Below are 24,429 nucleotides of genomic sequence, written 5' to 3' on the forward strand. Positions count from 1 at the left end.
CACTAAGGCTTCCCTCCTCGGAGTCTCCTCAGCTTTATAACCCACTTTCCATGTGGTAGTCGTAATGATCCTTGATTTTTAAAAAAAGGAAAAGCCAGATAACCTCACTTCCCTTAAAACTCTTCAAAGGAGCTTGGTGATGGGTACATAGGACTACACACACACTCACACACACACACACACATCTGTGGGTGTGTATAATATATTATCTATATATACATACACGTATGTGTATATATATATACATATACATATATATATCTTTTATTTTTCAAAGTGTGCACACTGTTCCTTAGGGAAAAGCCAAGTTCTTGTTTACAAGTCCTCCATAACCCAAGCCCCAACCACATCCAACCTGTTTCCCTCTTCCTTTCTCTGTTCCAGACATCTAGAACTCTTGCAGTTTCCAGAATATTTCCCTCTCAGAATTCCAATCCTTTGCACATACCATTCTCTCTGCCTGAAATACTTCTCTCTGTTGAGGCAGTTTATTGAGATATGACTGACATACAACAAGCTGTCCTCATTTAACGCATACACCTTGATGAGTTTGAGGATATGCACACACCTGTGGGACCATCACCACAGGCCTTGCCTGAGCCATCAGTCAGGAAACAGAGATACAAGGCATCAAAATTGAAATGGAAGTAGTAAAAATTTCCCTATTTGCAGATGACATGATTTTATATAGAAAAAATATAAAGACTCCGTCAAAAAACTGTGAGATCTAATCAATGAACTCAGTAAAGTTCCAGGATACAAAATTATATAAAAATCAGTAGCATTGCTCTACACTAACAATGAGTTATCTGAAAAAAGAAATAAAGAAAATGATCCCATTTACAACAGCATCAAAACAATAAAATACTTAGGAATAAACTTAACCAAGGCAGTGAAAGACCTCTACTCTGAAACCTGTGAGACACTGATGAAGGAAACGAGTGAAGACACAGACAAATGAAAATATATCCCATGTTCATGGATTGAAAGAATTCGTACTGTTAAAATATTCATACTACCAGAAACCAGCTATAGATTCAGTGTAATATCTATCAAGATTCCCAGGGTATTTTTTGCAAAAGTACAAAAAACAATTCTAAAATTTATATGAAACTACAAAAGGCCCCAAGTAGCCAAAGCCATCCCGAGAAGAAAATACAAAGAGAGAGCATCACGTTTCCTGATTTCAAGCTTTACTATAAAACCACAGCAATCAAATTGTGTGACAGAGGCATAAAAGCAGACAGACGATCTACGGAACAGACTGGGAGCCCAGAAACGAACCCAGAAATGAACCCCACATACACGATCAACTAGTACTGGACAGGGGAGGCAAGAGCACTCCAAAGAGAGAAGACAGTCTCTTAAACAAATGGTGCTGGGAAAATCAGATACTCACACGTAACAGAAAGAAACTAGACCCCTGCCTTACACCCCTCACAAAATTAATGCAAAATGGGTTAAAGACTTAAATGTAAGACCTGGAGCCGTGAAACTTCTAGAAGAAAACAGAAAAGAAGTTCCTTGACATGGGTCTTGGTGATGATTTCTTGGACATCGAAAGCACCAGCAACACCACAGGAAATGAACGAGTGGGACCGTATCTAACTAAAAGCTTCTGTATGGCAAAATAAACCATCAACAAAGTGAAAAGACAACTTAGGGATGGGAACAATATTTGCAAACTACATATCTCATGAGGGGTTAACCTCCAAATTTATTAAGAACTGACACGACTCAAAAGGAAAAAAGTCAGTAAGGAGGCAAACGACCTCAACAGACATGTCTCCGAAGAAGACACAGGAAAGGCCAACACGGACATGAAGTGGCGATCCACATCACTAGTCCTTAGGGAGATGAAACCACAAGAACCGGTCACCTCATGCCCGTTAAAATGCTCATCACCAAGAAGACAAGAAAAAGGATCCCTTCTGCACCGCTGGTAGGAATGTAAATGAGTGAGCCCAGTAAGGAAAAGGATGGAGGGGCCCCAGAAAATGAAGAATCGAACTACCCAATGATCCGGCAGTTCCACTTTGGGGAAAATACCCAAAGGAAACGAAAATGCTAACTTCAGGAGATGTCTGCCCGTCCATGTTCATAGAGGCATTGCTTACAATAGCCAGGACACGGAAATCACCCAAGTATTCATCAACAGGTAACCAAATCACATACACATAATGGAATATTGTTCAGCCATGAAAAATGAGGAAATCCTGCCATTTGTGGCAACATGAGAGCATTAAATGCCTTGAGAGCAGGATGTGACGCAGGTCAGAGAAAGGCAAATGTTGCATGATCTCACTGGTATGCAAAATCTAAAAACAAACAAGCTCTAAGGACAAAAGATCAGATTTGTGGTCAGCCGAGGCAGGGACCGGGGAGGAGGAGAAAGCAGGTGAAGGTACGAACTTCCACGGACAGAGGTGCGTGCATTAGGGAGGTCACGTACAGCATGGGACCACCGTTAACGCTGCTCTAGGATTTGTATGAAAGTTGTTAAGGGAGTAAATCCCCAGAGCTCTCATCACAAGGGATTTTTTTTTCACTTTCTCATTATAGGAGATGCTAACTAAACTTGCCGCAGTCATCCTGTCACGATATGTATAATTCTAACGCTGCACAACTTAAGTTTACACAGGGATGTGTGTCAGTTATATCTCAATAAAACAATCAATAAAAAAGCACAACATAAGATCCACCCTGTTGGCAGAGGTGGAAGTACACAGGGGATCGCTAGGACTTACTCGTGTCATCGAACTGTAGCTTCCTGAAACAGCCTTACTCCCACACTCCACACCCACACCTTCTCTGCCTATTTAAATTCACTTTATTTTTAAAGCCTGAAACATCATTCCCTTAGGGAGGCTCTTCCCAGCTCCCCAGGCTAAGTCATATTCCCTTGTCAGATTCTCCCACAGCCTCCTCCAAGCCTGTCTTTTCAGACTGATCACACTCGTAGTTACGGAACTGTTTTTGTGCCTGACCATAAATTTCATGGAAGCAGAAGCTATGTCAGTCACTGTGGTGCCCCAGTGACATCCTGCTAGAGCACAGAAGGCACTCAACATGCCCCCTTTCTATTCAAAAGCATTCCAGGCTTTTGGAACTGCTGGCCACCTATAACAAATGCATCTTGATCAAAGACCATTACGTGAAACCCCAAGGCCAACCCTATCCCCAAATGACCTGGAGCTTCCTCCTGAATGTGATCACAGACATACTCGAATCCTGCACAAGGAAGATTTTCACACGGCCAGACACCCATGCCTGTAGGGGAGGGAGAACCAAAGACTCATATAATCTAAAGAGTAGGGTAACTGAACAGAGCTGGTGGTCTGGTTTCTCTCCCCACACGTTTATCCAAATCACAACATCCACCAGATGGGAGAGACGAGCCCAACAATTCCAAATGGAAGATGAAAGTCACAGAAGCTTCTGGATATCAGAGCTCTGGATAGCAAGGGTCTCAGAGAGGGCAGGGGGACTTCTGACGGCAAAGAGGGGTGCTGGAAGACGCGTCCCGCATGGATGGAGAAGTGGCTGGGGTGGGGGGTCATGACACCAGTCCCAGCTGGTCTTGACCCAAAACATCCACCTTCTCCTGCCCTCAGACATTAGCACTCGTTGTCCTCAGACTTTCGGACGCAGCCTGGGACCGTCTGTACATCAGCTCCCAGTTCTCAGGACTTCAGAGTTGGGCTGAATTATACCACCAGCTTCACAGAGACAAGAGGCAAGGTGGGAAGAAAAACTGAGACTTTCACCCACACTGAGACCAGCGTGAGTGGGACGTTCCACGTTCATGTGGGGGGCTGGGGCTTGGCGACCCCAGACAGCCTGTAACTGCTCAATGACCCTGTAAAGGAGGCCACTCTTCAGATCTGCTGCCGTCATTCCTGATCTGGCTCAGGAACAGTGAGGGTAGCCTGGGTAGGTTGGGGAACCCTGCAGGCTTCCAGGGTCATGGACTCGAGTGTCCCGGGCTGGGCAAGACGGCAGGGATGCCACCCTGGGGCCCGCCTGGGTCATGAGAATGGCATCCAAACCCCTTAGGAAAACGGTGTGGCCCAGGGACACCAGGCACTATGCAAACAGCCACTGCCGCAGCCAGATCAAACTCTGCCATTTATGCACATACTGTCACTCTGAGCAAATTCAAACACGCACACCCTTTGCCCGTCGTCGCGCAGCATGACATGAGTCTGAAACTCAGCAGCCACTGTCGTGGAGCTGCGCTGAGGGGAAGGTCCCGGGGCTCGAGTGGGCAAGAGGGTAACCACCTGGTGCCTCCCCACGCGCTCAAGTTTGCAGACCTGCGTCTCGCATCATCGGTCTCACAAATAGTTCCTAAAACGTGCACACGCAGTCCTGAGGTACCTGATCACGCCAAGAGGTTTTCTGAGAGTCTGAGGGCCTCATAACGTCCTTCTCTTGTCCGTCTTTAGGCACATCTGCCTGACAGGATTCGGCAGACCTGGTGCCGCCCTTTTCTACAAGGCTCCAGAAAAGACAGCGTCGCTTCTCCCTGGAGAAGTTGCTAGACTAGAGAGGTCTGAAGGCATGTGATTTTACCCCACCCCAGATAGAGTAATCTATCTGGTCTGCTCTCCTTGGAGAATTTTTTTCCTCTCTTCCCATTTGGACACGTTACAATGATACGCCTTTTAACAGTTTCTGATTAATGTCAGTCAGAACAAGATGAAACCTCTCATTTCTGATCTCATTTATTTTCTCAGCCCTGACGAGCCCAACTCCCCACGCCCGCACGCACTGTTCTGGTCACAGGGAAGCTGCCTTTCACCCGAGCAACGGCCCAGGAGTCAACCCCGCTGGTGTTTTTCCCCAAACCACAGTAAGACTTTGCATTCTTATTCTTGTGACACATCTTTACTCACTGAGGATGGAAATAAAAAGTAACAAAAAATGTCAAAGATGAGTTAGAAAGACTGCAGATGGACCCGTTTCTTGGTGAAAAAAATCCACAAAGATAGTGTTCTCATATTAGAATCTCCCTACATAACTAAAACATTTGATTTGGGGTCATTTCTTCTTTTAAAAAAAGGTTTTATTTAGTTGAGAGAGAGAGAGAGAGAGAGAGCGCGAGCATGGGTGGGGGGAAGGGCAGAGGGAGTGGGAGAAGCAGACCCCCCAGTGAGCAGGGAGCCCCACGTTGGGCTCGATCTCAGGACCCTGGATCATGACCTGAGCTGAAGGCAGATGCTTAACCCACTGAGCACCCAAGCACCCCAATTGTGCATAATTTCTTATAGGTTAGTTTGCATAACTGCATATGTGGACGCTATATGAAAATTGTGTGTATGTGTGTGTGTGTATTAAACAAAGTTCTGGGTTTTTTCAAGCAGCGGGGATGGCTTTCTTGACAATGTATTTATTATTCATCTAACGTGTCCTCTGAGTGGCACGAAACAGCACAGAATGAAAGAACCAACCCAGTTGTAACATGTGGATTCCTTCACACAGAGGGAGCCCCGTCATCAGAAACCCTGCAGTCCCCTGGTCCGTACACCTGCCCGTGAAGGTCATGAGGAAGGTGGGTGCTGACACCGAGGGGACCCGGGCTGTGTGGGCCGGGCAGAGGGAGAAGAGCCCCGTGGGCCTGCGGTGGCTGTGAGCGACACCCCAGGAAGGCCCTGAAAGCCGTGGATCCTCACCTGACCTGCTCTCTGAGGAAAGGTGTGTCCTTGCCAGGAGGCAGGCTGAGGCCGGGCTGCAGACCGGTGGCTCTCAAGCCTGGGTGTGCGACAGAATCACCCGGGACGCTTGTTAAAATACAAGTCACGGAACCGCAGCCCAGAGCATCCGATTCAGTAGGTGGGAAACGGGGCCCGAGAGTCTGCGTTGTGACCAGTTCGCAGAAGAGGCTGATGTGGCTGGTCAGGGACCGGCCGCTGACCCGTCGGAAGCTCCCACAGCCGGGAGCGGAAGGGAAGCCGGGGCTGGGGCCGGGGTCGGTGTCCCTGAACCACCCGCTCCGGCCGGCTCGAAAGGCCCCTGCGCAGCAGAACGCGCTAGGCTCCGGGCCGGCCGGTGGCACACGGGCAGTGCTCTGCCAGGCTCTGCTTCGGGATGGAAGCCGATGGGGCCCCGGCCCCCCTTCATGCAGGGGCCGCCACACAGGACCGTCACCCCCATCCGCACCGGGCCCGGCGGCGCTCCACGCACAGACCGCAGCAGGATCCCAGACGCGGCAAAGCAAGCGTCCTTGCGAGTGCGGGGAGACTGACGTCTCAGCGAGCCTCGGCGCTGGATTCTGCCATCGCGGCCTCCGTCTTCCCTGGAACCCAGTGGGCAACGGCAGCCGAATCTGGGAGCCTCTCGTGACCCTGCAGCCCGGGACCCGACCGGTGCCCCTGGCTCCACGGGGCAGAGCGCCTCCGTCATGCGGTCCCCTCCTCTGTGGTGACGTCTTACTCCTCACGGGCTTCCTTCTAACAGCAGACAGAGACCTCCAAGTCTCTCCGCTCTGAACAAACAGAATGTCCCTCTGCCCACACGGGGCTTCCGTGAGCTGCCCCCCTCCCAGGCGGCTGCCCGGAGCTCTCACAGGCACCCACAGACGCTCCCTCAGGCATGAATGTAGTAACGGGCACCCAAGGAGCCCGGGCCGAGCACGGCTCTACACGCTTGGGACACAGAGGGGCACACGTCAAAGATCTGGGCCCCGAAAGCTTGCGATCCGTGAGGGCAGGGTGGAGAAAACCAACACTCACAATAACTACGCGGGTTCTGTGGCGTGCCGGAGGTCAGGAGAGCTCGGAGAAAAGAGAAGGCAGCAGAACAGCACAAGGACCCAGACGGAGGAGAGAGCGATGTGGGGACCAAGTTACAGGCCAAGTTCAATACGCCGGGTCCAGACCTTCTCCTTCTGTTCAATTCCAAACGGACGAACGACACGTATCTTCCCTATAATAACATACGCACGGGCTTTTTAATTACGGGGCTTTACAAAGAACCCTATGCAAATCCCATCCAGGAAAGAGCCGGGCCTGACACTGAGAACAGCGGAAGGGCCGGCCGTCCTCGGCAGGGAGCGACGTGAGGAGGCGGGGGCCGGCCTCCCTGTCCCCTTCCGCTCGTGCGGCCCTGAGGGCCATCGCAGGCACGATGCCTCTCATTCCACAATGGGGCTCAAGGGTCGAAGAGGGGCTGACGGAAGGGACGGAGCCGCGAGGGAGGGATCCACGAGCGAGACAGGACGCCAAAGCAGCAGCCTTGCTTAGGGAGGGCGATCGGCACTGGGGGTCGGCCGGAGTGGACAGAAACACGGCGTGGCGGAGGGAGGCAAAAGAAATTCAGTGAATTTTAACCCTACAGCTGTGTCCTGAGTGGCTTCCAACAAGCCTGGGGCTCGGGAATGCAAAGGTTCAGGAAAAAGGGCAGCGGACACAGAGGCCCCAGCTGGGGGTCTCCCCAGCACCCACCCTTTGTGGTGTGGACAAGACGTACCAGTGAAGTGCTTACTGGGTCTTCAAGGCACTCCCCTGCCCCTGCGCCAACTCCTGGCTACGGTTGATTTATCTCAACTCTATAACAACGAGGTTGGGATGCATCAATGTGGCCGACTTGCGTTTTCTTCTACCCCGACATTCATGTCTTCAAACACAATCTTAAGCAGAACACAGGACAACGGACCCCTGGACAACACGGGGGCTTAGGGCGCTGACCACCTGTGTGCAGTCAGAAATCCACGTGTAACTCTTGACTTTCCAACAACTCAACTACTCCGAGCCTACGGCTGCGGACCGGAAGCCTCAGCGATACCGTAAAGAGCCGATGAGCGCGTATTTTCTGTGTTGTGTCACGTACTGTGTTCTTACGGTCGAGTAAGCTAGAGAAAAACACGTGATTAAGGAGACCATAAGGCAGAGAAAATACATTTAGGACACTGTCCGTTCTGCATGTGACTGAACCCGTGCAGTGCAAGCCCGCGGGGAGGGTCAGCCACCTACACGCCCTCTAACCGTGACGCCGACCCGGGCTGAGGGCCCAGCGAGACGACCGTCCTGCGGCTTCATCCTTCCCCGTCCCCGTCCGCCTTCTTGGAAGCATTTCTAAAGGAAGGGTCCCACAGGTAGGGTCCTTCTCGCTTCCGGCCTCTTAACGATTCCCTGATGCACACAAATCGCCACAACGCAGACCGTGGAAATACTCACGACGGAGATGCGCTACTGTGAAGAACACATTACGGAAAGAAGAAAAGCTGGACAGAGCTGGGTGGAAATGGGAACCGAACTTCCTGGCTCAGGGAATTCAGTGTGGGTCACCGAAGCATGAAACATGGTTCAACCTATGCCGAAGGGAAAGCCCAGAGTCCCCCTGCCTAAAGAGGGTGACAAGCCACCAGCACATTTTCAGGAATGGGGACGGGTGACTGCTTCTGCCGCTCGCCAGCTAAGGAAACTTTAAATACACATGAAGGATGACCAGGCGGCTCGGCTCACAGACGAGCACAGAGCAGGAGGCAGGGATGCTGCGCACAAACCTTGATTCCGAGCTCGATGTTTTCTCCCCCGTACACATCCATCCCAGGGTCCAGCAGACCGATTTCCCCGAAGAACTTCCTGTTGACCACGAAGGAGCAGCCAATCATGGCGGGCGTCCTGCAGGGGAGAGGAGAGGTTAGAGTCGCTGATGGACCTACGTCTCCGCCGCGGGAGGAAGAAAATCCGCCGGTCTGCAGCCCCCGCGGGCCGTGCGGAGTCAGAGAGACGAGCACTGAATGTTCTCGTCTAGAAGAGCCGGACTCAGAGAAACGGAGGAGGAGGCTGGCTACCGGGGCTTTGGGGCCGGGGGCCGGGGGATGCTGGTCGCGGGGTCTGAATGTACAGTGTGAAGGTCCGTGCGCTCTGGAGGTCACGCGCACAGCAAGGTCACCATCGCCAGGAGACCGCACCCCGTTCTTCAAGCTGGGAGACCAGCTCCTAAACGCCTTCAGTTCCCAGGAAACACCATTATGTGAGGGAAGGTGTTAGCGGCGCGCGGCGGCGGCCGTCACACGGCGTAGGAAACGTCGCAAGTCAACAGGTTACACCCACTTGCCAATTATCAATTTTTAAAAAATTATTTAATTATCAATTTTTTTTAAAAAAAAGGAGGAGCCGGGGCGCCTGGGTGGCTCAGTGGGTTAAAGCCTCTGCCTTTGGCTCAGGTCGTGATCCCAGGGTCCTGGGATCCAGTCCCGCATCGGGCTCTCTGCTCAGCAGGGAGCCTGCTTCCTCCTCTCTCTCTGCCTGCCTCTCTGCCTGCTTGTGATCTCTGTCTGTCAAATAAACAAATAAAACCTAAAAAAAAAAAGAAAGGAGGAGCCAAAGCCACTAAGGGGACATGCCGCAGCCCCTCGGCAGGCCCCACCCCGACAGGTGCGGAGTTTCACTCCGGCCCATCGAGGCACGTCCCGAAGTTCCCATCTCGTGCCCGCACACGCTCCCGGGGCATCTAGCGGTAGCCGGGCTTCTGGGAGCTTACACGGGACGGTCTCCTGTGACCCGTGGGGTCTGCAAACACGGGCCGGTTCTCATGGCACGTCCGGCAACAGCCATGTGATGCGATGAGCCTCCGGGACAGTCGCAGAGAAGCGCAGACGTGAGGACCGAGACGGGAGACGACTCATCCAGGAGACCTGCAGCGCCTGGGGACACACCGCCCCAGCCTGCCGCGGAGGGTGCCACGCGGGAAAGACAAGTCCTGGCAGCGGGTGCCCGCGTGGCCCAGTGCATCAAGCGTCTGCCTGCGGCTCGGGTCGTGACCCCAGGATTGAGCCCCGCGTCGGGCTCCCTGCTCAGCTGCTCGGTGGGAAGACTGCTTCTCCCTCTGCCTGCCACCCCCCGCCACTCCCCTGCTCTCTCTCTGACAAATAAACACACAGAAACTTAAAATAATTATAAGAACCGGCAGGGTGGCCTGCGACCAGTGAGTCCGGAGACAACAACGAACACTTCAGTCTTGGATACGTGAAGCCGTGATGATCTCTTCCAGCCGCACGCGGGCCACACGCACAAGTTGGCTCAGTGAACACCGGGGGCAAAACCCCCCCGAAGCAAAGCCTCAAGGACGAACCCGCCTGAACCTGAAGCCCGGCCGCGTGCATTTCTGAGGAGGGACAGCAGCCGAGTCAGACCAAGGCCGCGGAGATCGGGCGCCCTGAGTCGCCGGGGCGGGGGGGGCTCAGCACCCCCAGACTCCGGTCCACTCAGCGCTCCCGAGAAGGCTTCCTGCAGGAGCCCGTGCCCCAGCTGCCGACGGCCAGAAATGCCAGTGAGATGCTTTCTGGGGAGAAGAGACAGAAGCCAGGGACACCCGCCTGGGGCCTGCAGGAAGCGGTTCATGGGGTGAAACTCCCTCGAGCTGCACCGTGACCCTCCACGTCAGAGCCTCGTCAGCCCCTGATCTGGAGTCCTCGGCCCCACGCAGGACGGAGCGGAGGGACACACTGGAAACACCCGTGCCCGGCACTGACGGCAGCAGTCTGAACACCGGCGCTGCCACGGAGACCCACACTTGCATGATGTTAACGGAATGTTCTGGATACCGAGTATCGCTGTGCAGAGAAGTGCACAGAGCAGGGCTCAACGAAGACGGCTCCCCGGCCCTGTCGCTGGGAAGCCCACCCGTAGTGTTTTCTCCAGAAATCCCGTACAGTCACAGCCCCGGACACGGGGGGGCGGCCCTCCACAGGAGTCGCCCGGGCCACACCAGGGAGGGGAGGCACTCGGCCTGACGACCCTCTCCTCCCAGCCCTGCGGCCCTCAGAGACAGGCGGCTGACCCTAGCACGGAAAAGCACGGTGTGAGCTCACCACCTCCCACCCCCGGCCCAGCCTCGACCAACGGAACCAGGAATGAGCATCAGACCCAAACTGGGTCAAGCGAATCCTGTTTTTCCTGAAACTTGGAGTTGGGAGGATTCTGGAAGCGAGAGCCACATGGCGTCCTTCATCTGTAGGGCTCAGGGCGCCATTTTGGGGAGGCTACCTCGGCCCCGTGTGCAAGGGCACGATTGTGCCAAGGAAGGAAGCAGGTGCACGGTGCTGGGGGGAGGCCGTGGTGAGGGGCAGCCGGGTGACCGGGCCTCTCATCGGCTGACAGGCCCAGCTCTGCCTCTGCCCCCCGAGGTCATGCAGGAGCCCCCGAGTCTTGGTGTTCTCTCCTTGACTGAAACCGGTGCAATACGTCTCTGTTCTTCGCAAGCGGTGATGAGAACACGCGCTCCCTCCTCGTGCTCGGGGGAGGGACGGTGCGGCCTCACGCAGCCGGCGGAGCCAACGGCAGGGGAGCGTCATTCTGGGGGAGCTCGGCACCGGGGCCCGGCCAGCCTCGGGAGGGGACAGGGACGTGTGGAGGAGGGGACGGGGCAGCACAAGGAGCACCTCGGTTTTCTGGAGGGCCAGTGCTGAGCCCGTCCGGAAAGGTGCGCCGGAACCATCCCGACAGCCCATGCTCAGCACCCGGAAATTCCCCACAGTGACATTTGCGCGTGGTTAAGGTCCTGCCCCAGACACTGTGCTTTCCAGCCCCTCTCGGGCAAGCGAGGCTGAGGCCGTCCCATGGCAGGGGCAGACGGCAGGGGCAGGCCGCACACACTCTCGGAGGGGTGGCTGGGATGAAGGGTGTTTCCCGGAGACGGGCTCGGGGCCCATCCGCACCAGCATCTCCAGGACGGCCTGGAGAAAGCGCAGCCTCCTGACTGCGGCCCAGAACCACGCAACCAGGTTTCCGGGGACCGGGCTCGGGAACTTGGGTCTGGACCAGCAGATCCGTCCTGCGGAGGCATCTGCCCTCCACGGGCCAGGTGCCCGAGGGCAGAGAAGGTCCCCCCGGGAGCTGGGGCCCTGCTGGCCCAGAGCAGGCTGCCTACCGGGGACAAATGAGGGGAAGTAACAGAGCCGGGGGACGGCCCCTGGGCTCCGCGATGTCTCAGGGACACACTGGCTGAGCTGGCCGGAACCCAGGACAGCAGGGAGGTCCTGCAACTCAGGCCGGCCGGGGGTGGGGGGGGTGGGGGGGGCGTGGAGGAGGAGACATGGGAGAGGAGGGGAGGGACGGGGAGGAAGGGTGGAGGCTGAAGGGGACGGGAGAGCAGGGGCGGGGCTTCGGAGCACAAAGCTTTCCCCGTCAAGGAGGGCGGACCGGCTGCCTGCTCCTTCCAGACCCCTCTGGGATCGCCCTTCGGGAAGCATCCGGGCCTGTCAAGCGGCGTGGTATTCCAGCAGAACCGGCTGGATCGGGGTGAGGTTTTCGCCTGCAGTGGCGAGCAGACGAATTCACAGCAGGAGCCGCCCCGGGTCCTCCCTGTGCTGGTCAGTCTAGCACATTCAACTGGGTTCCCTCCCGGGAGCCCTCGGACTCTTCACCACGGCACGGAGCGGTCCCCTAGGGCCCCTCACCAGAACAGGCCACAGCACGGAGGACGCGGGACAAACTGGTGACCATTCCTGTTGGTGGCCTGCGAGAAGGTCCCCTAAAGGCCGCAGGAAACCCCGGCCACAGTGTCAAGAAGGAGGAACGCACCGTTCCGTGTCTCGGCTCTCTCTTGAGGTGGCCCCTGACAGGGACAGTAGCAAAGAGAGGCCGGCACCGGCCTGGAGACTGGCCCCGGGAGGGGCCTTCCTGCTGAACCCTGAACACAAGAGCAGGGCTCCGCGGCCCCAGGGTCCCGGAGGCGGCTGTGCAGAACCGGGGAATGCGGAGACTGAACTAAAGCACGGGTCCCCCCCGCCGCCCCGGCTAGGCCAGCCAGCAGTTCTGCTGGTCAGGGGAAGACGGCTTCACCTTCTGGAACTATCCGACCCGACTGGTGAGAAGCCTCTCTGCTCGGGGAGGAGTGGGTCTCCGGCACGACCAGCCGGCTTGCCCTGACGGCCACACAGAGGGGACAGGGTTGGCCAGACCCGGCCTCAGCCAGGCACTGGCCCCCGCTTCCCGGCCAGTCTCCCCACCCCCTGCCCTGCCGCCGGCTCCTGGGACTGCTGAGACCCCGGAACGGGAGCCTACAGCCTCGTTCCTCAAACCGCACGGCGGTTAGCACCGTTACTGCAAACATTTCCATTCAAAATCATTCAAAAACGATAATCATATTAAGGGATCTGCCAAAGTCTAATAGCTCTATTACAGAGGAGAAGGAAAGAAATTAAAAATAATCACTTTTATTGTTTCTGTTTCGCACAATATATGCGACGCGCACCGCAGCCCAGCTGGGGGGAGACGCAGGAGAATCTCCACCACAGGGAGAACCTTCCCCGTGTCCAGGCTTCCTCACCTCGGAGTGCCAACGGGCCCGTGTGGGGTCTAGGTACCCCCCAAACTCTTCACAGGCTCCCCACCCTCTCTTCAGTGAGGGACAGGCTCCCCCTCAGCACTTTCCCGGCCGTGTCGCCCCCGGATTCCGCGGCGGCTCTGGGCTGTGGTTGTTCAGAAAGCCCGTCCCAATCTATGCCTGTCCCCCTTCTTCTGAAACGTCGTCCCCGAGACCGCCTCCATCTACGCGAATCCTACCCAACCTTCAAAACACCTTTCTTTCTGGAAAAAAATATTAATTTTTATGGTACGAAAAACTGCGATACCTACCCTAAAGAAAATACGCCTTAAAACAAATCTCATCGCTTCGTGACCGAGAGCGCCGCGTCCCCATCCCCACGGCCCATCTTTGCAGCTCGGTTCCTTAAGCCCGGGGGCCACAGTCTTGTCACTCACCGGGACCCCGACTGGCCCCGCGCACCCCTTCCCTCCCCAGTGTAAAGCCACAACGGCTGTTGCAAGGATGTCCCGGTTCCTTCCCCTTTTGTCGTCCTCGGTTGGCAAACCCTCACGCAGACCCTGCCTACCCACAGCTGGAACTCCCGCTGACGGAGTTAGAGACGCAGGTCACCACCCTGCGGGCTGGTCTTGCTTTCAACGCAGGGCTGTGAGCCTCCGGGTCTCCGTGCTGCCCTTCCTTCCTTACAGGGCCCGAGTCACTCCTCCCCGCAGACCTAGGGGCCCTGCCACACGTCCTCCTCCCTCTCCAGCTCTCCACGGACGACCCTGCTTCCTGCTCTGCTGGAAGGCGGCAAACAGAATCGAATGTCCCCGGTTCCCACATCTACTCGGCTTTGCGCTGTCACTCACTGTCCTCTGTAGTTACTCGAGACCCCGCGCCGGCGACGCCCCTCCCCTAGACACGCCTGCATCAAGTGTCTTCTCCAGGCCTCGTGTTCATCACGCTTTGGCATCTCGGGCCTTGCCCGCTGGGGACAGGCGGCCCGTGCCGGGGCCGTCCAGTTCTTGGAGACAGCACAAGACCCGCCAGGGAGCACTGCCTCTCCGACGCAAACTGGCCACCCCAGAGACCACACTTAGCCCCTAGCTGGGTCCTGTGCTCCAGGAGGCAATACCTCTTTGTCCTGATCATCGCACAGCCAGGAGCCAGACGACTGGGGACAGCCCTGATTCCCCCCAACCCCTGAGCTTGCCAAAATGCCCCCAGCCAGCCCATCCCAAGCCTCCCCGGCCTTGCCCATTCCTTCCCGGAAAAAAAACCCACAGCGGAGACTCCTTCCTATGCCTCCCCTCACTCTTCCAGCCTCCTGACCAACCCGGGGGCTTCCTCAGATGGCCCTGCCCAGCGGCACATGCCTCCTCTTGGGAACCGTAACAAACCGTCTGCTCAATGGCACTGACCTCTTGATCTGCCGGAAAAAGAAAACTCCCGGGTGCCTTTTAGAATAACACTGCGCGTTACTGCGCGTTACTGGCCCGCCTCCGGGGCCGGCCATGCGTAGCAGCCCACAGAGCCTACGATCTCCGTCCCCACCACGCGCCCCACGGTCACCCCCTCCTCGTTTAATGGTCCCCTACCGCAAAACCCCTTTAAAGCACTGTCTCTGCCCGGGCCTCCGATGCCTCTCTCCGGATCTCCCCCTAACCCCCTCCACCAGGCTCTCTCTCACCCTCGCTGCTCCCCTGCAAGCACGCGTGTTTGTCGAGGTCAGAGATGACGCGTCCTGAGTGCCACGTGCAAGGCTCGGTCCTCATCACGGGCGCCCTCCCAGGGGCAGCTGACCCAGCGCCCCATTCCCTTGCCTTGGAAGCAGGACCTCTACAGGCGTGCAGGGCGCCACACCTGCCCCGGCCCGGCTGTCCCGGCTGCCCCCAGCCGTCCCGTTGACTCTTGCTCTGCTGTCTGGTGCTCCAGGCGGGAGGACTCCGGACACAGCCCGTGGGTCTCCTCCACAGCCGCCCCCAGCCGTCCCGTTGACTCTTGCTCTGCTGTCTGGTGCTCCAGGCGGGAGGACTCCAGGCACAGCCCGTGGGTCTTCTCCACAGCCGCACTCACTCCCTGGCACTCTTCTTTGCTCTCGTGGCTTTCGGCAACATTTCTATTCTAGCAGCTTCCAAATTTACATTCCAGTCTTCATCCTTCCTCCGGATCCCAGACTGGTATATCCGACTGCCTGTTCGGCATCTGCGTCGTGTCTAAGAGCTCTCGCCAACACGCCAACACGGCCGGAATGGGGTGTTCAACCTCTTCCCACGCAAACCTGCCCCACGCTCTGTCTTTGCTATCTCAGGTAATGCCAGCTCCATTCTTCCAAAATATTGGGGTAAAAACTCTGGTGTTGCCTTGGTGCCGATCTGTCTGAAATTCCTCAGGCCCCCCCTTCAAGACCCAGCTGGGATCTGATGGCCTTCACCACCTCCACTGCCACCGTCGAGGGCAGGCCATCGCCATTGTGCTACGAGTAACTGCAGTGGCCTCCCAAGTGGCGTCTGCTTCCAGCCTTACTCTCCTTCCGTGAACTCTCAACACAGCCTCCAGAACCTTCTACTAAACTATAAATCAGATCAGGGTAGGCCTCTGCTGCAAACCTGCCAATGATTCCCCATTTCCTTTGGAGCAAAAGTTAGGGTCTCACTCGAGCTCACTGGGCTCCCTCTAGACCGTCCGTGTTCCTGGGGCTTCTCTGACCTCCTCGTCTTGCCGCCCCTGCTCCAGCCACGTTCCCCGCTCTACACTCAGAGTAACTGGAAGCAGGCATGCCCACTCCCACCTGCACACGCATGTTCACAGCAAGACCGTTCGCGAGAGCCAGAAGGTGGAAAAAACCCAAAGGCCCCCCAATGGACGAACGGATAAGCCAGACATAGATTATCGACACGACGGAATACCACTCAGCCGTAAGAAGGAATAAAGTGCTAAGACATCCTGCACCGTGGGTGAACCGCAAAAACATGACACAAAGTGACAAAAGCCAGAGAGTCACAGAGTGCGTGACTCTATCTACGTAAAATATCCAGAACGGGCAAGTCCACAGAGATAGGCAGCAGCTCAGTGGTCGTCCGGGGTCGTAGGGAGGGGGTACCGCGTTTCCATTCGCGGCGAGGAAAATGTTCTGGAAGGAGAAGGTGGGGATAGTTGCAGGACACCGTGAATGTGCTTAATGCCACTAAGTTGTACGCCTAGGATGGTTAAAATGGTAAATTTTATGTGTATTTGACCCCAACAAAAAACGTGCAGCTGATGGTAACACTCCTTAAGCTTGCTTTGTTATGTAACGTTATAAACACGAACCCCAAGTTTCCTCCAATGGCCATTAGAATAGAAGGTGGGAGACTTGAGGGGCGCCTGGGTGGCTCAGGCAGTTAAATGTCTGCCTTCAGCTCAGCTCGTGATCCTGGGGGTCCTGGGGCTGGGTCCCAAGTCAGGCTCCTACTCAGCAGCGAGGCTGCTTCTCCCTCTCCCGCTGCCCCTCGTCTCCACTGGTGCGCTCTCCCATTCTCTCTTGCTCACTCTCTCTCAAATAAATAAATACAATCTAAAAAACACAGAGGTGGGCGACTGAAGGGGCGGCTCTATCTCCAATCCTACTCTCTATTCGTGGAGACGGGTCATCTAGAACTCTGGAGAGAAGGTCCTCATGTGCTCAAAGTTTTAGCCCATACGCCCTATTTCCAAACTAGTATAAACGCTATGGTCCTCTCTCTAGAATGGGCGGAAGCACGTGGCCCCAGGATTCAGGGGAAGCGCACTGATCTAACCGTCCTGCGGGGCCATCATCCAACCACGGGGTGACTCCGTTTCCTCATCTATAACCTGGTCACAAAATGCCCGGGCGACCTGGTAGGGTTGTGGCAAGAATCTGAGGCGATAATGGAAACAGGTGTGCTCTGCGCTCGGTTCACGTGCGCGACTGTGGAGCAACCTAGAAGGACAGCAGAGAGGTGACGGACCGAGGGGAGGGACTGGGGCAAAGGGCACAGAAGCTGGTGAGACATGTCCTGGCAGATGGTGCCACAGACATCTCAGGTCTAGTGAGACGAGCAGAGGAGGTGGCCTGCAGCCCAGAAGAAGGGGGGAATGAGCGAGTCAGGTAGGGCACGGCACAGAGGCGTGACGTTTGAGGTACGTGTTGGGACAGGCATGTGGGAACACCCCAGGGAAGAGCGTGGGGCAGGCAGAGCGGCCCCAGGACAAAAGTCTGTCCGGTCTACAGTGTCCAGCCCGTCCTGAGGTCACCTCTCCCCTCCACAACTGCGTGCAACGTCTAGGCCTCCGCGTGGATTGTCCGAGAGAAGACGTGTGCGACCCCATCCCATGGCTCCTCGCACGGGGACCCTCACGTGAGGGCGGACTTCCCGCTCTAGGCCTTACGGCCACGGGAAGAAGAAGTCTGAGCAGGGGTCACGCGTGCTCGTCACCAGCTCACTCATCGGTTCATCCCGTCAACAAGCATGAGGAGGCCATGAGGCCATGGTTCTTAGGCTAACTCCCAAGGACTTGAGGAGATAAAAGCACGTGTGATTCTGTCCTCTGGAACAAGCCAACACTATGTTTTTGTTGTTTCTTAGTAAAGAGGTTTTCCGGTTGAAGTCATGGCGCCCCTCGTTATCACCAGTGAACAAGGCCACTGCGATGGGAAGAGATGCTAGAAAACGGAGACTCTGCTGGCCTGTGGCCGGAGGACTAGTGCTGTCTTCGGAGAGAAGCCCCACTGGGAGGGGTCTGTCCTCTGGCCCTGGCTCTCCTGTCGCGCGTGGCTGGCGGTCTTGGTCACGCGGATGGTAGTGGGGCTGAGGTGTGTGTCCCTTGCTTTGCCCTGCCTGCCTCAGCCTCCTGCTGCTTTCATAGGTCCCTGCTGTCTCCGGTCCCCATCTCTGGTGGCCGTGTCTCCAAATCCGGGAGGCTCATGGCTCATAAGTGAGGGCCCCGGGGCTCACCCTGTTCTCCTCTCGTGATTCCAGCTGGCCTGCCTCCTTGGGACTCCTGTTTCCCTCTGTCCTCAAACTCAGATGCCTGCCACTTCCACGGGTCCCAGCTCTACTTCAGCTAATGTCCAGGACTGTTTGCTAAGCACCTGTGTCCCCCTTTTTCAAAAAGATGTATTTATTCATTTGAGAGAGTCAGAGGTGGAGGTGGGGGAAGGGACAGAAAGGGAGAGACTCTCAAGCAGGCGCCCCTCCGAGCATGCAACCTGGCACGGGGCTCGACCCCACGACCCCGAGGTCATGACCTGACCTGAAGTCAAGAGCCAGCACGTTACGGAGCCCCTGAGGCACCTCTGCTGATCCCTTCTCAGAGCCCATTTGTAGGAAGAGTATGTAAAATCCTACACCACGACTGGAGTTATCCTTGAAAGAACTTTTGCAAGTTCCGTTCCCAGGGTGTAAGCTGCCCTGGGTACCCACTTCTCCAGCAGCAGGTAGCACCTTTCCTCCAAATGTATTGATTTCACTGCATTTGTAACAGTCATGTATGCAATAGGCCCTTTGACGCCATTTCCTAATACACAGAAAGAGTGTCTCACGGGGATGTCCCCCTTCTTCAACCATCCTCTAGCACAGACACTGATGTGCTAAAGGGCCCCAAAGACAGAGCATGGAGGGGAGAGGAAACTGGGTGGGTGGCGCACCACCCAGGCCAACAGGACCCCGTACTGAGAAGACAGATGTATCCAGGGCCGCGTTGAGTCCGTTCATAGGGATCCCGAACCCTCAGATCAGCTCTCCTGGGCTGCCCGTTCTCCAGCGGAGGATCTGAGGTCAGAGGTAGGTGAGCTGGCCCAGGGCAGACACGTGGAAGACACGTGGAAGTAAGCGCAGGGCGAGGTGCAACCTGCTGGCGTCGGACCCCCACACCCGCCTCGGTATCCCGCTGCCTCCCTAACAAGATCATCAAAAACAGGCAGCAGCTAAGAGCTCTCGCACTGGGCAGAATGAGTGGTCCCGCTTTGAAGATTTCTGGGAACTTGCAGCTGCTAAACACTAAAAATACAATTTGGGGGAAGGAGCTGGCTGTGGCTGGCACAGAATTCTCAACCGGCACAGAAGAGTAATTTAATCCTCAGAGTTCCATTTGCCTCTGCTGTACATATAAATACCAAAAGGGTAAGTACTGCTGCCTTTTTAAAAATCAAACGCTGTATCCAGTGCACAAATATCTCACAGGAAAATGGGGCCCAGAGGCCAGTGCTTGGTCTGGTAAATGGACGTAGCACTTCCCCTTTGTTGCCGAAGAGATCATTCACGCCGAGACAACGACTTCTTCCAGATCGGGAAGGGAACCGTCTGGGCACGGAGAGCCCTTCCTGGTGGAGGAGGCAGGAAATGCTCGTCTCTCTGGAGTGTGATTTTTCACAGATGTAGAAATTGCCAGCAGGGATTGAAGCTGCGGTCCCGAGCGCATGTCCTTGGCTGGCTGATCTTGCCTGGGCTTGTTTTATTAAAACAAAGACCCTATCAAAACTCTCCAGTAGGATGTTCCCCACAAGGAATCTTCTCAGCATAACACTTTGGCTCTTTGCTAATCACATTTTCTGGAGGCTTTGGGAAACTGATGTGCAAATAATCCTTTGAAGACAATTTTTGTAAAAGCACCAAGTTCCTAGAGAATCGGTAACACATTAAGCCATTATCAGCCATCAACGCCTCATACATATGTATATTTACATGTCTGGTTAGCTACCTCCCGAGATGACAAAGGTTGGGTGAATGCTTGCAGAAGAGAAACAGAAGAAGGATCTAGAACAGGGTCAGCACACTCCACAGCCCGTTTTTGTCCAAGCTGAGAGCTAAGAATGCTTTATACAGACGAACGTATTGACTTGAAGATGAGAACACCAGCAAAATAAAATAAAATTCCATTAAAATCCCAATAAAATTCCATTATCCTCATTAGTAGACATAAGCTCCAAAAAACTATCCTCATTATTATTATATCTTGGATTTTATCAACAAAATATTTACGGAAACTGGTTTTTATTCTTGTTTATAGGTATCTGCACAATAGCCTGGAATTTGTCTCTTGGACTGCAAAGCCTAAAATATTTGCTATTTGGCCCCTTAGAGAAAAATTTTGCTGAATTCTGTGCTGGAACATGAGCTCTAGAGTGGAGTGCAGACTCTGTGTGGAGCAACATGGTACCAGTGATGAGCAAAGAAGTAACTTTCAAAGGACAGGTAAGGAGCTTGGGGAGAAAAAGACTTAAAGGATGGAGGAGTGTCCTTCTCATCTGTAAAAGGGGAATAATAGCTCCTCGCCAGCCTCCAGGGCTGATGTGAAAACAAATCCGATGAAGGCTTTGGGGAGGCACACTCAAAAGTGGTATCAGGCTAGTAAAACACAGTAAAATCTGTGCCCCTAAAGAGGCAAAGGGGCACAGATTATGCCAGCCCCAAATATGTCTCTTTTGTGTAAGGATGACCTTGAACGGGTGATGTTTAAGAAACAGCAGACATAGGAGAAGCGCTGAAAATCTACCCTTTGCAAAGAGAAATTTACATTTATGGAAGAATCTCGATTTGTAAGGGTGCCTCCTTCTCTGTGCCAGGAAGAGGAGGATGACCCTGAGTCTCTAGAAACCCTCACCGATGGAGAAGGCACCCACTTAAATTGCCATAACAAACCTTCCCCTTGTAAGTGTGCTCTTCCTGGCCACCCCCCTCCCCCTACCCCCACCACTGACAGCCTCTTCTTCCCACCATCTTTCTTTCGTCTTTAGCTGAAGATGTGTTCAGGGTGGTGGCTTGGGTCATTTTGGGGACTTAGTTTTCCTTGGTCTCTCCCATGTATACAAAAGGTATACATGTCACTGAACTCCTGTTTGTTTGTCTTTTATTAATCTTTTTATTTCAGGGAGGAATCTCAGTCAAGAACCTAGAAGGGTAAAAGGAAAATCAATTTTCCTCCCCTGCAAAAGGAAGGGTATTGAGATGCGTGTCTGGCAGGGAATCTTTCTGAGGAGGTCTGAGGACAGCCTATAAAAATGCAGGTTCCCTGGGATAAAATATAATGAGAATAAGCAGGCAGAGGGGAAGAGAGCAGGATAAGATGATGTCAAGAGTGAGCTTAGTGCACATAACATATACTTAGTGAAGGTGGGACACAAATGCAGCGTCGGCTTTTTGGCAGTCATTGCCAACAGCACGACTGGAATCATCTGCAGTGCCTAGAAGATTTTTAAAAGAGAGGTACTTGGCCTCTAAGACCCAAAAGATATTTCTCCACTGAGTAACTTGGTGAACCATATCCTCGAAATGCTACTTCGGTAATACAACAAGCTCCACAAATCTGTTTCCTAAAACATCCCTCAGCTCTGGCTCACAGCATTTACCCAGTATAATAAGATGAGCACGACTGTTTTCAAGGCCAAAATGAGGTCAAAGTAAGAACACAGCTTTCTGATGGCCTTGCTCGTTTACAGGGTAGATGAGTATTCAAGTCGTTGTAAGAACGTGGTGAAATAAAATATATTATTTTGCAATCCAGGAGTATCCTTTTCTATTCTGGGTTCGCTGTTTCATCCAGAGGCAGTCATAGCTTTCGCACGAGGAAAGACTGTCAGAACTAAGATGAAAAGAAGCAAAGAAGTGTTAATTTTCAGTTGTGACTATAAAGCCGACTCTTGAAACTACTGAAATAGTCTTGAAGCCAGAATTTCAAGTGCATTAGCCATGCATGGAAGGAAAGCATTTTCTAAATCCGAGCGTCCTTTGAAATATCAGACAAACACAAGACCAGGTTGCTCCAGGGCTATGGGTCTCGATGCTGGCTCACTCTGGGATCACCTGGGGAGCTTTGAGAAACTACCTGTGCTTGGGATCCCTTCCAGACACTCGGCTCCAACTGCTCTACGTCCAACTGATTTGGAAGTGCAGCCAGAGCCCGGGTGGCCCACCTGGCTCCACTCAGGTCACGTCTCTGGGTCAGAAGATTGAGCCCATGTCGGCTCCACACGTGGTGCGGAGTCTTCTTGGGAGTCTCTGTCTTCCTCCGCTTCTCCCCCCACTTGCACATATGTGTGTGCTAACACTCCCAAATAAATAAAAATCTCTAAAAAAAACAAAAATAAAACCAAACAAACCCTAGCATATTCAGGGAAAGAACTTTGCCTCCCCCTCAACTGCCTAAATTTACACTGGAAAAGAGAGCTTGTACCAGGATGAGAGCTATTCACAGAGATTCCTCTTTACCTAAAAAATTATATCTGTATAAAAGGGCAACCTTTGTTTTCCAAACTTCTCCTCTTACCTTACCTTTAAGGAAGCCCAGGGTCTTCCTCCCTTAGTATCCTCAGACCCCCTCTGCTTCTCCTTAGCTCATGTAAGAGCCTCATGATGCCTACTGTCTTGGGCAGTAAGTACAAAACTAGATTTGATTTTCTCCTGTTCAGGTCTCATGTTAATGAGATCCTTAGAGCAGCTGGAAGGATCTTGAAGGGCAGAGAAAATTTCTTCCTCCCCAACACTGCCTATTACTGTACAGGAGGGAGGATGTCTTGCAGACTGCCCAGGCAGTGGGGCAGATGTCTGAGCGATGTTTAGGCAGACAGAAGACTTCTAATAGCGCTTCCAGTGCCCACGGCTAGCTCTTGTCTGCTTGCAGGAAGTCCTGATAATCCCTCATCTCCTGGGAAAGTGGTGGCAAAAGGCTAAGCAGATAGGATCAAGGGAGTCGGGGGCCTGGAGGGCACAGAATGGGTGCATATTATGCCTGGAGCTCAGGGCCAGGGCCAAGGACATCGACAGTGAGTACAGAGGGGGTAAAACTGAAGATGGCAGGTATGAGACACGTTAACAGGGGCCAGGAAGGTTACAGGGAACAGCCTGCAGCCCAGACACCTCTCGTCATCACCGCTGTACAATGCCAGCTCCCATTTACTCCTCGGAGTTCTTCAAGGGGGGCTGGGAAGCAGGAAAGGAAGATCCCTTAGGGAAAAAGATCAACCCTTACAGAGAACAGCCTGTGTCATCCTGACTTAACGGAGCAACTGGGTTCAGAGAAATGGAGTTTTAAATGGGAAGAAACTGAATTCCCTTGAGATGACAAGATTGCTTTTCTTTCTCATCATCAATGAAAATGGGGGCTAAAGATCAAGTTGAATTCAAATACTGCAAAACAACGTCAACCTTTCCCACATCTGCCTTGCAACTACAACTTAAAACCTGCTCCAGGTTTTGGAGTACTTAGAAGAATGAATGGACTCTAAGACACCAAGAGAAGACAAGGAGGAGAAAAGAACAAAGGAGTCACATAAGAAAAAGAACTTTTCTGGAAAGTAATTCGGCAAAATGTCTTATGAATCTTAACAGTGTACATGTCTTAGATATAGAAATTCCAGGCCCATGAATTTATCCTAGAGAATACAAATGATTTCGAACTCCGAGAATGTTGGATTGTATGATTTGGACAACTTTCTAGCTGAAAACAATGAAAGAAACTGGATTGAAAAATCTTTTAAAAGATTTTATTTATTTATTTGACAGAGAGAGACAGCTAGAGAGGGAACACAAGCAGGGGGAGCTGGAGAGGGAGAAGCAGACTCTCTGCTGAACAGGGAGCCTAACTCGGGGCTCGATCCCAGGACCCTGAGATCATGACCTGAGCTGAAGGCAGACGCTTAACCCACTGAACCACCCAGACGCCCCTGGATTGAAAAAAATTTTAAATCTTAATAAAACCATTAAAAATGAACAAAATATAAATGGCTTGAGTTGCAATCTGGCTGAGATTGGAATAAAGGGAATCCCAGCACTAGGTTTGCTCCTGCCCAGAGCTATAGACCAGTATGGGGTGGGGGAGGGCTGCACTTACAGCAACCTCAAAAGACCAGGAAGCTAAAAATTAGACTTCAGGGCCCACCACGATGGGCAACATGATGAATAACCTTCCAGTCTGGACTGGGACCATAAAAGGCTGACCGAGGAGTAACAACCTCTGGGAAACCAACCTGTTCTCCCACAAGCTCCGAGTCCACTTCATTTCATTTGAGTAGCCCAGGAAACTTCGACTCTTGAATTCTGATTAACGGGATCAGGGTTAAGAGTACCTCCCACACTCCTGACAGAAGTAAACAAAAATTCCCCCTACAGGCAGATGCTATCATTCTAGTGTCAAATTCTTTCAGTAAATACTTCTTCGAATACACTCTCCAAC

At 53.6% G+C, this 24,429-nt stretch overlaps 1 protein-coding gene across 1 annotated transcript in view; it reads right to left on the reverse strand.

Annotated features, from left to right (window-relative positions):
* Positions 1–24,429, reverse strand: part of GALNT17 (polypeptide N-acetylgalactosaminyltransferase 17) — a 419,652-nt gene that overhangs the window by 98,027 nt on the left and 297,196 nt on the right. Inside the window, exon 6 of the mRNA XM_004761697.3 lies at positions 8,507–8,624. Within this exon, the coding sequence (XP_004761754.1) occupies positions 8,507–8,624 (118 nt within the window). The remainder of the gene's footprint in view (positions 1–8,506; positions 8,625–24,429) is intronic.

The sequence above is a fragment of the Mustela putorius genome, unplaced genomic scaffold (assembly GCF_011764305.1).
Source record: "Mustela putorius furo isolate JIRA1106 unplaced genomic scaffold, ASM1176430v1.1 tig00000139_pilon_pilon_pilon, whole genome shotgun sequence".
Taxonomy (NCBI): domain Eukaryota; kingdom Metazoa; phylum Chordata; class Mammalia; order Carnivora; family Mustelidae; genus Mustela; species Mustela putorius.